Source organism: Rattus norvegicus, chromosome 3 (assembly GCF_036323735.1).
Source record: "Rattus norvegicus strain BN/NHsdMcwi chromosome 3, GRCr8, whole genome shotgun sequence".
Classification (NCBI taxonomy): domain Eukaryota; kingdom Metazoa; phylum Chordata; class Mammalia; order Rodentia; family Muridae; genus Rattus; species Rattus norvegicus.
Genome location: NC_086021.1, coordinates 135,141,476 through 135,160,180, shown reverse-complemented (window position 1 = coordinate 135,160,180; position 18,705 = coordinate 135,141,476). Strand labels below are relative to the sequence as shown.

Sequence of the window (18,705 nt, the reverse complement as noted above, 5' to 3'; positions counted from 1 at the left end):
AAACTACCAAGTCACCAGCCTCGAAAAACTAACAGCAAAGATGTGTGAGATATAAGAGACAAAGGGACACAGGAGGTGGAAACAGGCCAGAAGCGAAGCACAGGGAGTTCAGGGAAGGCCACCAAGCAGAGCTGGTATCATCTTGGTAGGCTTCTTGGGGACAGCATCAAGAAGCTTCAATATCCCAGGCCAAAAGGACACTATGACCTCAAGTGCAACCTTTGTGGACTCCAACCAGCTTTATCTGATAACTCCCTAAACCAGACCAGGCTTTCAGACACCCCAGTACCCTACACATCCTGAAGCCTTCAAATGGGCTCCGCCCCTCGACTTACTTAGGAAGAGTGGGGCTGCTCCTCTACGTGGCTCCCTCATCTCCCCCTACAGAGATCCCGACTCCATACCTTTCCCGTACTTTTTAGCCCTCTCATCCTTTCCCCAAAGGCTATGCAAGTGCTGCCACTTCCCGGGATGTGGCTGCATGCGTGGGAACTGGAGAAAGATGAATGCTAGCCAAAGCAGACAGCCCCTCCCGGGGGCGTGGCTGACAGAGGGCGTGGCCTGACTTTTTCCTGGCTATGAGAAGCCCCTGAGCGCTTAGTCTGGGGGAAGAAGAACGTGAGAGAACAGTCACCTAGCGTCAGTGGACCTCCGTTAGACCCGAGGCTGACAGGACCCAACTAGAAGCGATCTGGGGAGTCCACTTCCATCCATTAGGCCTTCAGCCCAGGCTGTTCATACCGCGAGGCTACTGGCTCTCGGGCCTCGGATCCACTTAGGCATCGTTAATATTTTACGCCGCACAGCCAGGGGATCGATGACTTGCTTATAGCTCAGTGCTTATGAGCAGCCACTGACGCTTAAACTGGCTTCGAAGATGCTCAGGAGCACAAGGGAAACTGAGGCAGGGAGGCATGGGTAGGTGCCAGTATCAGGAGGCTCCGAAGGACGGCTTCCCTGGGTGCACGCTGGATTCTCTGCCTCACCTAGTACAGCTGTCTGTCTTCCTGCAGGGCTGGGCTGAGTGTAAATCATTGGGTGGGGGGATCGGAACCCACTCAGGTGCCACCGGTGGTCTCACTGGATCTTTTATGAGCCCCTAGAGCGGCAGTCTACTGTTCCCATGTTGTCGATGAGGAAACTGAGGCTTACAGAGGTTATAACTCTAGGGATGTCTATCAGGACTGTAACTCCATATGGAAACTAACAGAGACACGGGCTGAGTACTTTTTGGTTCATAAGTGTGTAATTTATAGGGCGCAGGAGACCTTTGACCATCTGGCCATTTTAACGAGTCGAGTTCTCCAGCAGAGCTGTCTGGCGATTTCGGCCTCTCTGCCTAGTTTTTTGGCCTTGATCAATGGAGACTACAGCCCGATTAACCTGACCTAAAAGCCGTTCGCTTACAGCTCCTTCAAATTCTTGCCCAAACTCCGGCTTTTGATTAAGCAGGTTAAAGTGAGGCTGGCAACTGTGTGGCTTCCATCAGTGAAGCACCGTTCCAGAATCTAACCGGCTGGCGTTGCACCTGTGACCCCTTGAGTAATTCGCTCCAGGGCCTCAGTTTCTTTGTCTGTAAAACGGAAGATGAGGAATGCCCACCGTAGGAACTCTTTAAATGTATCCAACAGCATGGCCCAGATATGTGAGCTCCGGCGCAAGTGGAGTGGGCGCAGGGGCTCTGCTAGGGTTTTCATCCCCACCTGAGGCTAGAACTGCGCCTAGGACTAAACATTGTGTTGATGATATTTGAATGGACGAGTAGTTCTTAAGCTCCGAAAGGCAAGCTGAAGTTGTTCCAGTTGGGAAGGGAACAGCGCCCTTAGGCGTGAAGCTGCTCTCAACTTCTCCTGCTAAAACACTTAGAAGATGTTGGGATTGGCGGCAGTAGCACTTCCCACCTGGTCTCTCTGGGTTGGCAGAGACTCCTGAGGCGCGATGCGCCCGCTCGGGGGCAGCAGAGAGTCAGCACTGCGCCCAGGCATCCGAAGGCGCTTCTCAGCCTGGAGCATCTACCGCTCCGCCCTGCCACTCCCCTCCTTCCCCTCCTTCATTTCCGCGGCTTCCTTAGCCCTATCCAGTGCCCTAAAGGGAAGAAATACTCCCACAAACTAATTAGCACAGCTCTCAGCAGCAGCTTAGATCTTTCCGACATCCGGAAAGGCAAATCGGTCCTCTATGGAAAAACCTGCAAGTCCGAGCGAGACTCGACCAAAGTCATACAGCAGTCAGAACCTGAACTCAGTTCAGTAGGCTCCAGTGCCAAAGCCAAAGCATCCTCCCAAAGCCTCAGGAGCGCAAGCAGGTTTCCAGAACTGGCGAACTCTGGATACCGACTTCTCCATCTTCAGAGAGGGGTGGATCGGGATCAAGTTGAATCTCAAGCTGTGGGCTGAGTTGCAGGAAACATCCCGGAGACTCAGGGCTTCCCGGATCCTCCACACCCCTCCCACTGACTCTCTTGCAGGGAGTGTGACCACTGCGCCCCTCCTCCTGAGCACCCGGCTCCCTCCAGCGGGTGGAGAAACCGCAGACCGCGCGGCCTCCCCGAGGCTGGCGGGGGGAACGGTGGCGACGCGCCAGGTTCAGTCTGGAGCTGGACTGTATAGGGCGGGGCCTCAACCCTCCCGCCTCTTCCTGGGCTGGCTAGGAGGGGCCGCAAGGGACGAGTCCCAGAGTGGTCGCTGCACCTAGGCCAATGAGCGCGCAGGGAGCCGTGATGGAGCCTGGGGCGGCCGGGAGCGCCCAGGACCCCCCGCCTGTGTGGCCCCGAGCCCTCGGGGCAGGACAGGGGGCGGCAAAGTCGTGGGTGCCCCGTGCAGGGAATGGGGGCGCTGCTGGCTCACACTGGTCCCAGGAGCTGCGCCCCACGCTGCAGCCGCCGCCGCGCCTCGAAGTTTGGTGGCTAATTTGGAAAGTTGAGTCCGGGCTCCAGCATCACGACCGGTTCTGCTCACTGCTGCCTTTTCCTCCTCGGGGTCCCAGCCCCACCAACACCCGTAGCCCCGCCTGCCCGGGGCATGTGAGCCGCCGCCCCTGAGGCCGGGCAGGAGGCTCGGGCTCCGGCCCCGGCGCCTCCAAGCAGCGCACGGCGGAGGGGTGCGCCCCGGTCCCATCCGCGCTCGCCATGGGCATCCAGGGTATGGAGCTGTGCGCCATGGCCGTGGTGGTGCTGCTGTTCATTGCCGTCCTCAAGCAGTTCGGCATCTTGGAACCCATGTCCATGGAAGGTAACATGTGGCCACCCGCCCCTCTGTGGTTCTTCCCGGGGAGGCCAGGGGTCGGTAGAAGGATAGCTGCCGTGGCTCAGACGCCGCCCCCTCCTGGCTGGGGAGGGTTTGGACTTAGAGGGCAGAGGGAGCTCGGGCCGAGGAACTCGGGCCGAACCGACCAAACCAGACTGCAGCGTTGGCGTAGATGGGAGGGATGCGCAGGGTGACATCTTGAGCGTGCCTTCCTAGCTGACCTAGACTTGCGAGTCCAAGCTGCCTCTGGCTTGGGCCGTCCGGGAGAGGCAGGTGACACAGGGTGAAGGTGCCAGGAAAGACCCACGACCCAAGGTACCAGTAATTGGCAAATGGTTTGAGATCTTTGTCAGTGGTGAGACTGTCCCTTTCGCCCTCCATCTGGTGTCCAGTTCCTTGTTTCTATGCAGAACTCCTGGACCTAAGATCGGTAACCAAATCCGCAGCCACATTTCTTTCTTAATAAAATATTAACAGAGAAAACAGACTACTCTTAAATCAGACCCGACCATCTCTTTGAGAACCCTGACAACTACCCTTGGACAAGAATACCAACTGCAGGACTCGACCACTTCTGGGCAGGTTAGGAGGAGGGGCTGTCTCTGGACAAATAGTTGAACTAAGAGAAGGGGACACCAGACATATAACTTCTCCAGCTGTCCAAAGGTTCAGGCATAGTCCTGCTCCTCAAAACTGAAAAAGAGGGTCTGGCTTCAGGTCACCTAGGTGCCGTGCTTTACGCAGGATGAGTGTCCTGCTGGTTCAGCACTCTAACGACCTTGCCAGGTCCCCGTTCTTGGGAATGGAACTCAGAGGCTGGGGGAGGGAGGTTGCTCCTGTCTCTGGGCTGCCTAGCATCCTCTTGGACGTAGGAATGGGTCCCACCGCCCTGCAAAGGGCTGGTGAGGGGCAGAAAGGCCAGTTCAGGGTGCAAAGTATAACTCTGCTCCTGGGGGCAGAGTTGATCCTTTCCTGGAAACCGATCACCACACACGACCCACAGAAGCCATGAGCTCCCTCATGCCTCTTTTCTAAATGTGCAAATGAGGACCAGAGAGAAAACGTTGCTTAAATCACCACTACCTTGGGCTCTTGGGCTCTTGGGCTCTAGTGGGCAGGAGAGTTGCTTAAACTTGTCTGGCTGGAGTTAGACCCTGCAGTGGGCTTAGTGGGAATGATGGGAGGGTGCTTGGGGTTGGAGTAGGGGCAGAGAGGGACTTGCATGCCTCCAGAAGACATCCTGTATCTGTCACCTTCTGCACATCTCCTATTGGAAGCCTGGAGAAAATGTAGTGTGATGCCCAGGAAGCCATGACCAACAGTTCCATTGCAAATCCCTGTCTCCCAGGCCTTCCCTGCCAGTGCCCAGAAACACCAGTCACCCTTGTTTCCATAACACTGCAAAGGTCACTCCAGTGAGTTCTCAGGAGAACTGTCTTTACAAGGTGGACAGTCTTCCTAAGACAGTGTAGGGTTTGTTTGACCTGCTATCCAGCCCCCTTCAAGCTCGGAACATCCCACTTTTCCACCCCACGTGTGCCTTTGGGAGTCCTGCCTTGATGCAGGCGGGGAAACATAATAGCCTGAGCCAGTGAGGCCTGAGAGGGGATCCTGTCATCCTTGCAAACTGTAAAGCCCCTTCGCCGTGCCAAGTCTCTGCAGCACCATCTGTAAATCGGGCCTGATGACTTAACTCCTTCCCCTTAGTGCCATGTCAGGCTTCCACGGTCAGTACCCTTCTCACTTGGTACCATGCCATCACCCTACCATGCAAGAGGATGGTTACTAGTAAGAACAGAAGTGGTTCAGGGTTTAACACATTTCTCTCATGAAGACAGTTCTCCCCTCCCCCCTTGCTTGGGTCAGAGCGGGGGAGTTGTAAGTTCTAGATGTTCTGTGTTGATGGGGAGCGGTGCCAACTGAGAGCCCGGAGCACCTAATGGTCAGCAGCAGCTGGGAGCATCAGATGTGCTGTGAGGAGCCTGAGTCCAGCCATCTGACCGGGTGTGAGCTGCTCTGCATGCTGCTGGGTGAAAGACGCTGGTGTACCCGGTGGTTGGCTGTGCCACATATGCGCATGTGCAGTGAGCCACATCTCTTGTCTCCTCTGAGCCTCCGTGGTTTTCATCTGTAAGAAGCCAGAATTACGAGTCCTTCGGGACTGGTAGGAACTGAAGAGCCTGGAGTGTTTCAGATCATGAAGGAGACTCTATTTGGGCCCAGGGACCAGGACCCAGCAGAGGCTGGGCTGAGGGGCTAGAATTGGTGTAAGTGGTGTCCGGCCTGGCAAGACCAGAAAAGCCCTGAAGTTAAAGCAATATTGTAGGATTGGTAGCTTCCCCTGGATGGCTGACACCCAGTTCTACAGGGAGTCCCAAGTCTCGCTCTGAGGCTCTTTCCTGAGCCTTGCTTGAGGCTCTGGTAGAGGGTGTCCCAGTTGCTGTGTCCCTGGTGTGTTTGAGGTACTGGTGAGGTACTTCTTGGCCTCCCCGACACCTGGGCTTCCTCACAGCCCCACACTGACATAAGGTGGATTCCTGAGTTCCTTTGTTAGTTTGCAATTTGTCTCTGCTCGGTGCCAACAGCATGGGAGCATAGCTATGTGCTGCCCACTATCGTTCCCGCGCCTGGCACTATGCTTGGGACCAGACAGCTGCTTAGTGAGGATTTGTTGACTCTATAAGGGACTCTTTCCAACAAGGAGACAAAACTGGGGCCTTCTCTCTGCCTCCAGCCCCTGGTGCCCACCAAGCCTGAGGCTGAATCCTAGGAGAGACACTGATCTGATTGGGCATGAAGGGGCCTCTAGGTGGCAGGGGTGGGGTCTGCTGTTGAGTGTATGGAAGCTGGGAGATGGTGTGTGTTCAGTGTCATGCATGTGTTCAGTGTCATGTATGTGTTCAGTGGGGGTGCATGTGACTGGATGGGGAGCAAAGAACATGATGTAGGGGGCCTGGCCAGGTTATTGAGGCACTGGTTGGTATTTTAGGGAAGAAGTGTTAAATAGGGTCTCACTTCAGTAAGTAGCCCAAACTGACTCCAAATTTGTTATCTTCCTGCCTCTACCTGCCTCCCCACCCCATCCTGGGATTGTAGATGTGTTTGTCTGTCATGCCTGGATGGGACCTTGGTTCTCGATGAGGCTGTTCAGTGTAATATCTGAGGGGCTTTGAAAAGCACACTTAGTATGTCCACCCCAGGTTCAATGCCTGAGGTCTCTAGGCATATTCCACTCTAGGCATGTTGCCTTTTATTCTTAGAGAGGTCTTGAATCTCTGTGTGGGGCTCTAACACTGGACTCTCAGAGGAGGCAGGGTTAAACTCACAGGTACGAGACCTTCAAAGATAAGCAGTCATGGTGTCTGTGTGTCCCATGCCAGTGGCAGGAATGTCCCCCAGGGTTGTTAGACATGAACATCCAGCCAGGCCTAGTAGGTCAGACTTATAAGTCCAGCTTCCAGGGAGGCAAAGACAGGAGCATAAGTGACTCCCTAGGTTGAAAGCCAGACTGGGCAACTTGATGAGACCCTGTCTCAAAATAAAAAGTTAAAAACAGACTGAGGATATAGCTCAGTAGGAGAGCATTTTTGACTAGTGTATATAAAATCTCTCTCTCTCTCTCCCTCTCCCTCTCTCTCCCCCCTCTCCTCTCTCTCTCTCTCTCTCTCTCTCTCTCTCTCTCTCTCTCTTCTCTCTCTCTCTCCCCCTCTCTCCCCCCTCTCCTCTCTCTCTCTCTTCTCTCTCTCTCTCTCTCTCTCTCTCTCCCCCTTTCTCCCTCCCTCCCTCCCTCCCTCCCCCCCTCCCTCCTTCCCCCTCTGTCCTAGACATATGGCATCTGGATGTAGGACCCAGCTTGTCTCTTTTCTGTCTCAAGAGAACACTCCACATGTCCCAGTTTGAAGACACAGCTCTGGGTGGGCATAGTCTTCTGCTAGGACACTGACGTCCATCCAGAGTCATGGATGTTTTCAGTTAGAGAAAGATGCCTGGAATTCTAGTGAGAGTCCTGGCTTCCCCTGTAGGAGCAGACAGGAGGAGGACTGGGGCCACAGGGGCAGTACCCGGTCCTAATGGAGGCATTTGCAGCCATCCTGGAGGGGTTACAGTGGGGGTGCAGCAAGTGGGTAGGCTCTTACTGAGTCCAAGGAAGGGTTAAAGCTTGCTGTGAGGAGAGATGGTCAAGGAGTACTGGGGCATGGTGGGGGATACAGGGAGGAGGCTGCTGGTTTGTAGGAATAATCTGTGGTTCCAACCAGACCTGGTAGATTTGGGGGAAAGCACTTTTTTTTTGTTTTTGGTTTTTTGTTTTTTTTGGGGGGGGGGTTGGTTTTTTGTTTGTTTGTTTGTTTGTTTGTTTGTTTCAGAGCTGGGGACCGAACCCAGGGCCTTTCACTTGTTAGGCAAGCGCTCTAACGCTGAGCTAAATCCCCAACCCCCGGGGGAAAGCATTTTTATTGCAAATGTAATACCTCAAATGCTCATAAAGTTATTTAACCCTCTACAGTTCTGTAAGCCAGAAGCCTGCACAGATCTCCCTGCTAAAGTGACATGGGTGAATCAGGGCTCTCCTCCTGAAGGCTCTTGGGAATAATACTTCCTTGCCTTTACCTGGTTGTTGAGGTGTCTTCCTCCATTTCATCATCAGACAAAGCCTTCTGTCTTGGCTTCTCTTCCGGTTTCCCTTCTGCTTTACTCTGAGATACCTGCATGATCCAAGTTGCATCCCTGTTTTCAGGTCAACTGGTAGCAACCTTAATTAGCTTCATCTGCAGCTGGAACCCCCTTCTGCCATGTGACCAGATATACCTGTGGGTTCCTGCATCAATCTTGGACCTATTTGGGGAGCCATTATTCTGCCTAGCACAGGGGTCTAGTGAAATCAGGAAGGAGGTAGAGGTTGCACCCACCTGCAGTGTGGGCTGAGGGGAGGTTTGCTATGGGCACATGGTGAGGACACAGAGGTGTGAGACTAAGGCATCACCAAGGATGTGAGGTAATAAGGAACAAGGTTCAAGGACTGGGCTGATGCTATCATTAACAAATGACAGGAAAATAGTGGTCAGGGCAAGGGAGCAAGCAGGGAGTTGGATGCTGCTGACACGATGGTTGATTATGAGCCCCATTTTCATCTGAGGCTCTCTGCCATCTGGGGATGACACCCCATCACCAGCTGGAGCCCTTCCCAATGTCCCTGTGACCTCCAGCCCTGCCTCCCATGCCTTCCAGTCCTGGCCGTCCTGTTGCCAAGTTGGTCTGGCCTGAGAACTCTGACTCTCAGTAGATGTCATGACTACTGATCAGACCTGTCCAGGAGGCTAGGCTTCCCAGCTGAGACAGCCTAGGCACCTCAGAGGAAATCCCTGACTGAAGAGGAGTGTGGCAGCATGTCCATTCTGTGATTTGAAGATCTCCAGCAGTCTGTTTCCTAGATCTGAAACTCCTCCATCTAAGATCCTATGACTTGAGTCCATGGTGAGATCCTGGAAGTGTTTGAGGCATAAGAACCTCCCAGGTGACTTGAGGTCTTGTTAGGACATGAGGTGTACTCTAGTCAACAGTTTAAACCTTGGAGATAAAATGAAAGTGCTGCGATCAAGACAACAGAAGGGCAAAGCTACAGATACCCTGAAGAGAGAGGCCCCTCCCATGAAGAGGGGGAAGGGCAATTTCCCCAGCATCTGGAGTCTGACAGGTCCCAGAGAAACAAAAACTCTGGGTAGACACTGCTGTAGCCTAGAATGCACACACTCGTTCCACAGGTGTTCTGGTCAGGTATGAACTCAAGAGAGGGGAAGGTATTATACTAACACTGAGTACTCAACTCACAGGTGCCCCTACACACACACGCACGCACATGCACACAAACACACGCACACACACATACATGCACATACACACGCGCACACACACACACACAGAGAGAGAGAGAGAGAGAGAGAGAGAGAGAGAGAGAGAGAGAGAGAGAGCGCACAGGCTGAGCTGGGTATACCTGCGTTAGCTTGCTTTGTGACTGTGCCTTTAACCTCAGGGATCACTTTGATGGTCTTTGAAATGAAAATCATAGCAGATTTTTCCCCTGTGTGGTTCACTGGGGTGGCACATAATTAAAAAAGTTTGAAAGAGTAGCGATGGGAACTCAGCCAGGATCCCCATAGCTTGGGTGCAAGGTTGACAGATCCTTACTCCCAGCCCTTTGTCTGCCTTATGCCCTTCCGTCACAGGATACCAGGGTCTGTATTGAAAAGGACACTACCTTCCTGTCCACACCCACCTGTGGGCTCGTCACTAAGGGTGCTCAGTGTGCTCAGAACTACCTGACAAACAGCTAGTGTTCCATAGATTAGTCTAGTATCTGTTAGACTATCTAGTCTAGTCTGTATCACAGTCCCACAGACTGGGGAAGTTATAAAGACAAAAGGTTGACTTTACCTTCTGTTCCGAAGCTTTCCAAGGTGAGCTCTGTCTGGTGATAGGTTCTTACTGGAAGCATCCCCTGGGCAGCCCAAGGCATTGCATGGGGAGAGATAGGGAACTTAAATGAGTTTCTCTTATGGTCTCTTACAAATCCACCAAGATGAGCTGGAGAGATGGCTCAGCGGTTAAGAGCACTGACTATTCTTCCAGAGGTCCTGAGTTCAATTCCCAGCAACCATGTAGTGGCTCATAATTATCTGTAATGGGATCTCATCTGGTGTGTCTGGAGACAGCAACAGTGTATTCATATATATAAAATAAATAAATAATTTCAAAAACCCTGAAGCTACCAAGATTCCATTATGGGGGTTCCATCCTGAGCCCATTATCCCAGTACTATCCAAAAATTCCCCTCAGTATAGTATCATAGTTGAATTCAGTTCCTACATTCTTACCATGGGCATTAAATCTCACCATATGAAGCCTTAAAGGGATCAATGTAGTTTTCACAGGATCCTGGTTAGTTCCCAAAAGGACAGAAACAAGCAAAAGCAAGCCTGACTCTGTGTCTCTGCTTTCCAACATGTTATATACACCCAGAGGAGCCCTCACCCAGAATTCTGTTCAGATCCTTCAGATACCAATTATGAACCAAACAGACCTCTTCATCAAATACCCAGGCTTGAGTACTTTAAAGATTTAATTTTTTTCATGTGTATGGCTGTTATGGTGGTTTGAATAAGAACCTAGAGGTTCATATGTTTATTTTATTTTATTTATTTATTATATATGAATACACTGTAGCTGTCAGACATAGCAGAAGAGGGCATCAGATCTCATTACAGATGGTTGTGAGGCACCATGTGGTTGCTGGGATTTGAACTCAGGACCTGTGGAAGAGCAGTCAGTGCTCTTAATCCTTGAGCCATCTCTCCAGCCCCATATGTTTAAATACTTGGTTGGTAGAACTGCTCGGGAAGGATCAGGAGGTGTGGCCTTGTTGGAGAAGGTGTGTTACTGGGGGAAGGCTTTGAGGTTTCAAGACATTTGCACTACCACCCCTTCTGTCTGCCTCCAACTTTAAGATCAAGATGTGAGCTCTTAGGTTTCTGCCACCATGCCCTTGCTCCACCATTATAGACTCTAACCTTAGATATCATAAGCCCCCCAATAAACTCTTCTGTATGTTGGCTTGGTCATGGTGTCTTTATCACAGCAATAGAAAAGTAAGTAAGAAGTGGACACTAGGAAGTGGAGGATGCTTTGGGAATTTGTACTAGGAAAGCTGTTGAATGCTGTACACAGGCCTTACTGGGCTATCTGAGTAGGAAACAGAAGACAGCGTGGTCTGTGGAGGCCCCACTCAAGAGACTTCAGAACAATATTAACAGCTGGAGTAGAGACCGTTCTTGGGGTATTTTGGTAAAGAATGTGGCTGCTTTCTGTCCCCGTCCTAAGAATCTGCCGGAGGCTAAGTTAAAAGGGACTGATTTCCCTGACAGAGGCGATTTCAGTACAGCCTAAAGATGCCTTTGCCTCTTTGCCCTGTGGTTATTAGTGATCACTGTTAGGAAGTTCTACAGTGAAAGAGAGCAAACAAGGCAGAACCAAATATAAAACATACAGTTTTTAAATGAAAACTAACCCAGGGAAATTTACCACTGGAGCCAAAGCTAGGCCTGAAAGAGATAAGATTAAAGAAAGGTTTGTTCTAAAATGGAATGGGGGAGAGTGGGGCAGTACCTTCAGGGAAAGACCCTGCCCAGCTAAGCTTCCAGCTTGTGCAAAGGAAAGACCTGAGGAATTTTCTGCTCCTAAAACAAATAAACAAAGGAAAGCTGCTGCAAATTTAGGGTACCAGGCCGTACCCCAAGTGGACAGCCATACTCAGCAATGCTGTCATGTGGTTCTAGCGACAGAGTCAAGAAGGATGTGTGAGAAGAGGGGTTGTGGAATCTTCCTCCACTGATGATGAGAACTGCAGAAACCAGCCAAGCATGTGACAGAGCAGTCCCTGCGTGGAGACCCTGAGAAGCCATTGCATGCAGCTGTGAAAGCTAAGCCCCGGCTGTAATTGGAACCACTTTCTTGCCCATTCACAGCAGTCTCTATTGGGTTTATCTTAGAGACACCCAGTTTCCCTCTGCTTCCCACACTGTGGGATGATGTAAGTCACTGGTGTGGGGACCCTATTAAGGACTTTAGTGGTCCTGTGGCATCCCAGAACAAGTGAAATTAAACTCTGCATCCAAAGGCATTGTGTGAATGAGCCCATGGGTTCTCCCTTTGGTGATCACCTGAGATGTTCTTAAATGCCACATTCACTCCTAACTATGCCATGTATTGTGGTGACTTGCGGGAGTCTGACTGTTCACTTGGCCAGCTCTGCCTGCTCCTGGCCAGACATGCTGATGCACAGGTCACTGTGGGGTGCATGAGTGTGCTCTGCACCTTGAGGGGCCCCGATTCCACAGCACTGGGGAAGAGGAAGAACCAGCTATTGGGAGAGTTGAAGTCACAGGGATTGGAGCCAGTGGGTACAGTGGTACCTCTGGAGCTTGCTACAAAGAAATGACTTTGGGATCCTCTGCTGACTCGAAGGGAGGTTTGAGGGAGGCTATGCTCTTGTTTCTGTCTTCTCTCCTACTGTGGCAAGCTGCAGGAGGCTCCAGGGAAGCTGTAGAAGGCATCAGTGACTGTCCAAGGAAGCATGGATGGGTTCAGCTACCAAGGCTGGCCAAGAAGGTCGCTTCCCCAGGTCCTTGGTTGGTCCACTCAGTGAATCCAAGACCCACATTGCTCAAGTCCCTACAGGTGGATGGTGAATTAAGGGAGCCACATGGGGAGCAGGGCAGGACCCTGGTCTGTGCTGGTTATGTACTGATGGGGAAACCCACCTTGAATTTGAGGCTGATTTGGCTGCAATGTCTGCCACCTACTGATCCCCCACATTGATTAGGCTGACCTGGCTGGCTAGGCAGGGGTTCCCTTCCTCCCTCACAATTTTATGTGTGTCCCTCCTGCATGTTTGGGTCTCAGACCAAATGGAAGAGGAACAATCTTTAGTCAAGGGCACACACGTCGCTGTGTCGATCTCTTGAACCTCTAAACAAGCTCTCAGAAAGAAATCAAAACAAAACGGAAAATGCCTAGCCTCAAACGTCTCAGACGCCATGGGACTTCAGACTTTTTTAAAACATAAAAAAAGTTTCAAGACTGGGGAAACTGGGCACGTATTTGGCTTGAAAACCCGAGGGCCTGAATTCAGGCCTCTAATCCACAAAGTTCAGCCTTGTAGCAAGAGTTGCAGTACTGAGGCAGAAAGAGGGAGATGCTTAAGAGTTGCTGGGGCCTTCTGGGCACAGGTAGAGGATTCCCGATGTCCCAGTGTTCTGCTGGAGCTGTAGATTTTGGGGACACCCTGGAGTTTAAGTGATATTGGAAAGCCATATAGCTATCTGCCTGCTCTGTTGCCCTTCTGAGGAATCCTAACCAATGTTCTTCCTCCCTCTTCTGGCCCATTTTGTTGCTAGGGGCTGCTTCATTCTTGACACCATCTCTTGTTGGGACCAAACCTTTAGGGGGGACCGGCACTGAGAGCACAGCAGTGCCCTCCGGTTTATCCTATCTCCAAATCTGACAGAGCACTAGGCCTTGGGTGGGGACACCCAATCGGCAGCACAGAAAACAGAAATAGGATGTATGCTAACATAGCCAAGCCAAGGAGTAAAACAAGGATGGGGGTAGACAGCAGTGTGGTTGTCCTCTCTGAGAAGGTGACTGGCGCGTGAGCAGAGGCATAGCGGGGACAGGATGCCTGGTAGGTTTGGGGGCACATGGGACAGCAGAACTGAGTGGAGCAAGGGGAGAGAAGCCAGAGGTGAAGCCTGAGCCAAGGGTGGGACACTGTCTGATCACTTTGGGGTTAGTAGACATGGGGCAGGTTAAGGGACAAGCGTGTTTGCAGAAGCTTCCCTTAGCATCCTGGGAAGAAGAGACGCCTGGGCAAGGGCACAAGTGACTTAGGAAGAAAGTGGGCCCTGAAAAGGAGGGGAGGAGCCAACCAGGGATGGGGAGTGGGGTTGTGGGTGTGCCTGCGCGAGCGTGTCTATGTCCCCATCTGCAGAACAGTTTGTGGGAGTCGGTTTTCTTTGGATTACGTGGGTCCAGGCCTCAGCCCCACTAGTGCTGCTCTCAGGATCCACTGTCATCCTCGATGCTAACTCTGTCACTTCCCTTTCCTCCTGGGTCGTTGGTCATCTTGGCCGTGATGCTACAAGGAAGAGACTTAGCTTTGCTCTCTGCATAGGGGGATCGTTTCCAACACCCCCTACTAAACACACTGTGGGATCCACCTTTACACTTCTGTCTCCAAGAGCTCCCTGAGTGGCTGGTGAGAGGGTTCCTCCTGGTTCCAGCTGCACAACACTCTCTCCGGTAGCTGTGCAGTAGACCAATAGGATACATTTCTAACGGGGAAAATGCCTTACTCAGACTAAGTTTATCAAGGTTCTAGAAAAATCCAACTGGACTTCAGCGTGTGTGTGTGTGTGTGTGTGTGTGTGTGTGTGTGTGTGTGTGTGTGTGTGTGTGTGTCTGTGTCTGTGTCTGTGTCTGTGTCTGTGTGTCTGTGTAGGTATACATGGGGACCAGAGGTCAAGGGCCAGCTACCTTATCTTTAAGATGGGGTCTCTTACCAGCCAAGTAGGCTAGACTAGCTGGACAGGGAGCCCCAGGAATCCCAGTCTGACCTCCCAGCACTGGGATTACAAACATGAGCCGCCTGACTTGGCTTTTTATGTGGATGCTCTGGATTCTGCAATCCCTATACCAACTCAGCCGTCTCCCCTAGCCCCAGCCTGGACTTTTGACTAAGCTTGCATTGACTTTAAGGAGAAATGGTGTGTTTGTAATGGTATCCAACTTTATTTTATTGTTTTAAAAGATGTATTTATTTCATATATGTGGGTACGCTGTCACTGTCTTCAGACACACCAGAAGAGGGCATCAAATGCCTGTTACAGATGATTGTGAGCCACCATGTGGTTGCTGGGAATTGAACTCAGGACCTCTGGAAGAGCAGTCAGTGCTCTTAACTGCTGAACCATCTCTCCAGCCCGGTATCCAATTTTATAATATGTTATTGTCACGTGGCCCTGTGTAGCATAGAGGTTTAACTGTCTACGTAGAGGTCCTTTGAGTTTCCTGGCTACTTCAATACCTTTTAGTTTCCTCCTCCTGCAAGTGTTACCTGTTATTTTTAGTGCATTTTCTAGGTGGCTATTACTGGTGCACAGAGCTGCCATTGATTTTCCATGAATTCATCTCCTCTTCCCCCTTCCCCTCCCCCTCCCCCTCCTCCACCTCATCCTCCTCAGTGCTTCTTTTGACCCAGGCTGACACACTTCAGGTTGCCCTTGACTTGCTGTGTAGCCAGGGGTGACTTTGAACTCCCATCCTCCCATCCCTATCCCAAGTGCTAGATAACACGTGTGCAACACCACAGTTGGTTATCAGTAACTTTCATACAATTTTCCCTTCTCACCATCTTCCTGATCCTAATCACCGTATGTTTAAAAAAAAAAAAAAGAAAGAAAACAAACAGCAGCAAAACAAAACCACAGCTGGGCGCAGATGGCTGACAAACTCTTGGGTCAAGATTTTGTGTCTAGTTTCCACAGTGAAATGTCATCTGTCTTCCCTCATAACATTCATTGCTGTTATGAGACTCTCAGACCAAAATTACTGTGTGACGATTGCTGGTGATTCTCTGAGTGCCAGGGTCAGGGAAACGATACTGTCCCCTGATGTTTCTCTAGACACTGAGTAGCCTAGGCTAGCCACGGACTGACTACTCTGCCTCCCCCATTAGCCTTCACAACACTTCCACGTCTGCCTCCACGGTATTGCACACGCCAACCACCACGACTGTCCGTTGTCACTAAATTATTAATTTTCAATCCCCCCTTCCCTCCTTTTAACAACCACCTGTGACTTTTAGCCCCAGGCCCTTTCTGTTTTCTGTGGGCCCTAGCACACACATGGCACATGTGTGTACAGACACATGGCAGAGTTCAGGGAAGGACTTGGTGTTAGGCTTTGTCCGAGTACATCTGTGTTTACTTTCCCTTAGGTCTAGAACAAATTGTCTTAAACTGAGGCCTGCAGCCCCTTTATGGAGGTCATGTTACTGAACGCGGGCTGAGAAAAGGCTGTCTCTGTATAATGTTTTGAGACGACTCTGTGTTGCCATGTATGAGTGGATCCTTGTTTATTTTTTTAAGATTTATTCATTTGTTTTATGTAAGTACACTGTCTTCAGACACACCAGAAGAGGGCATCGGATCCCATTACAGATGGTTGTGAGCCACCATGTGGTTGCCGGGAATTGAACTCAGGACCTCTGGAAGAGCAGTCAGTGCTCTTACACTGAACAACCTCTCCAGCCACCACCCCCCTCCCCTAATTGTTCTTACTAGAGAATGTTGTTCCTTGTCACGCTTCCGTGCTTCGATTGACCTTTCAGTGTTGTCCCTGGAACACACTAATAAGAATCAGGCTTCTCTGAGTATCCTTGCACCAGTCTTCCTGTGGGCTTCATGTATCTCGTTTATCCCATGTGATTGTTGTCACAAGTTTGATAAATGTTTCCTAAGAAACCACCAAGCGGTGGTCCATTGTGTACACCACCTTCCTTCTCAGAGGAACAGGAGATCCACACCCTCACCAACAGACATGGGCACCCATTACATGGGCGTGGCAGATAATTGGAGGGCTTGCAATTTACATGGGCTCATTTGCATTTCTTTGGTGGATGGCTTGACGCTGAGGGCCGCCCTTCTTGTCCTGAACACTTACAGATCTTCTCTTGGACAAGACAGAGCTGTCAGGTACATTATTGTTGGTTTACCGAAGTTCATTACGTGTAGAGATGAACCCTCGTATGCACTAGGACTTCCCACTGGACTTCGTAATGGTTTTATTGGCCTTTCTCTGGTTGTTGTTTTTCTATTATTTGCTGTATTATTACTTGTTACTATTTGTTGTTTCTTGAGCTCCAATCTTATTTTTCTCTTATCGTTGTGTCTTTGTTGTTTTTATTTTTGTTTTGTTTGCTGCTTTTTGTGAGGGGGGGATTGTTTTTTGTTTTGTTTTGTTTTGTTTTGTTTTTTTGAGACAGAGTCTGGAACTGTAGCCTACTCTAGTTTTGTACTGGGGGATATCCCCCTGCCTCAGGCTCCTGAGTGTTGGATTTACAGGATATGAGTCACCATGCCTGGCTCAACTCAAATGCCACTACCTATTTATTTTATTGCCTTCCTCTACCTTGAATTTATCATTTATTTTGCTACTCTCTCTCCTCTCTCTCTCTCTCTCTCTCTCTCTCTCTCTCTCTCTCTGTTCTTGTATGTATGCCATGGTGCTTGTATAGAGGTCAGTTTGAAGGAGTCGGTTTTCATCCTCCACCCTGTTTTCGGGCAGAGTTTCTCTTGTTTTTCTGATGCTCTGTGGACTTCAGGATAGCTAGCATCATAGCTTCCAGGCAATTCTGTCCCACCTCCCACCTCACCATACAAGTAGTAAAATTACAGAAGAGTGTTATACCACACCAGACTTTATTTGTGGGTTCCTGGGAGCCAAGCTTAAGTCCTCAGGTTCACATTGCAAAGCCTCTTTACCCATGGACCTGCTGCACTGGGGGAATGCATGGGTTTTGTTTGTTTGTTTGTTTGTTTTTTGTTTATCTTTTTGCCTTGAGGTTGAACTCAGGTCCCCATGCTCTCATGGCAGGTACTTTACCAACTAAGACTTTCTTTTCTCTTTCTTTTTTTCTCTTTTTCTTTTTTTCTTTTTTTTTTTCGGAGCTGGGGACCGAACCCAGGGCCTTGCGCTTGCTAGGCAAGTGCTCTACCACTGAGCTAAATCCCCAACCCCTAAGACTTTCTTTAGGTGATAAAAAGCTTAGATCTAGAAGCTTGAATCATTGATTTTCCTCTCCTCCTCCTCCTCTTCCTCTTCCTCCTCCTCTTCCTCCTCCTCCTCTTCCTCTTCCTCCTCCTCTTCCTCCTCCTCCTCTTCCTCCTCCTCCTCCTCTTCTTCTTCCTCCTTCCTCCTCTTCCTTCTCCTTCCTCCTCCTCTTTCCTCTTCTTCCTCCTCCTCTTCCTCTTTCTCTTCCTCCTCCTCCTCTTCCTCCTTCCTCCTCCTTCTTCTCCTTCCTCCTCCTCTTTCCTCTTCTTCCTCCTCCTCTTCCTCTTTCTCTTCCTCCTCCTCATTCTTTTGAGATAGAGTTTTACTCGAACCCCAGATGGCCTGGAACTCATAGCAGTCCTCCTGCCTCAGTCCACAGAATGCTGGGATTACAGGCATGGACCACTGTGCCTGGGTACCTGTCTTCTTTTCTGGTAGAAAGATCTAAAGGACATGGCATTCTCTCTGGGCATCCTGTGTCTTCACTATTTCGTAGTCCAGACTTTACCTTGCAGTTCTTCTCTGGCCTGTGGGCTTCTCTGGCCTGTGGGTTTCTCTGGCCTGTGGGCTTAGTCTAAGTATATTGTTTCATTTCCAAACACTGAAGATTTTTTCTAAGCATTTCTTACTTGAATTTTAACTTATTACCACTGTGGGCAGATCCGTTTTATGTACCAGCATTTGGTATATCCTGGCAACCACAGGATAGGCTTTTGAAAAGAACGTGTGTTCTACAATCTCTATATAGTATTCTATAAATATTAATTAGATCAAATTGGTTGATAGTGGCTTCTGAATCTTTTATATCTACTTGTACCATTTGCTGAAAAAGAATGTCCATGTCTTCAACTACGGCCGGGCTGTTCCTTCCTGCAGTTGTTTTTATTTTCGTATTTACTTTGCTTTAGGTATTTGGTAGTTATTTTTAAGTGATGCAGTGTGTTTTCGCATTGTTTTGTCTTCTGGATGAAGTAATCGTCTCATCATGAAATTTCTGACTATCTCGTTCTTCCTCTGCCCTTTCATTCTGGCCCAGCCTGTGCCTTTGCACTCAGGCTTTTTTTCTGGCAGCATTTTG

At 50.2% G+C, this 18,705-nt stretch overlaps 1 protein-coding gene across 5 annotated transcripts in view; it reads left to right on the top strand.

Annotated features, from left to right (window-relative positions):
* Kcnip3 (potassium voltage-gated channel interacting protein 3) overlaps nucleotides 1-18,705 on the top strand; it is a 65,701-nt gene that overhangs the window by 35,851 nt on the left and 11,145 nt on the right. Inside the window, exon 1 of one of the 5 annotated variants that reach the window (XM_006234990.5) lies at nucleotides 2,638-3,230. Within the exon in view, the coding sequence (XP_006235052.1) occupies nucleotides 3,128-3,230 (103 nt within the window). The 5' untranslated portion in view covers nucleotides 2,638-3,127. 5 annotated transcript variants of the gene reach the window in all.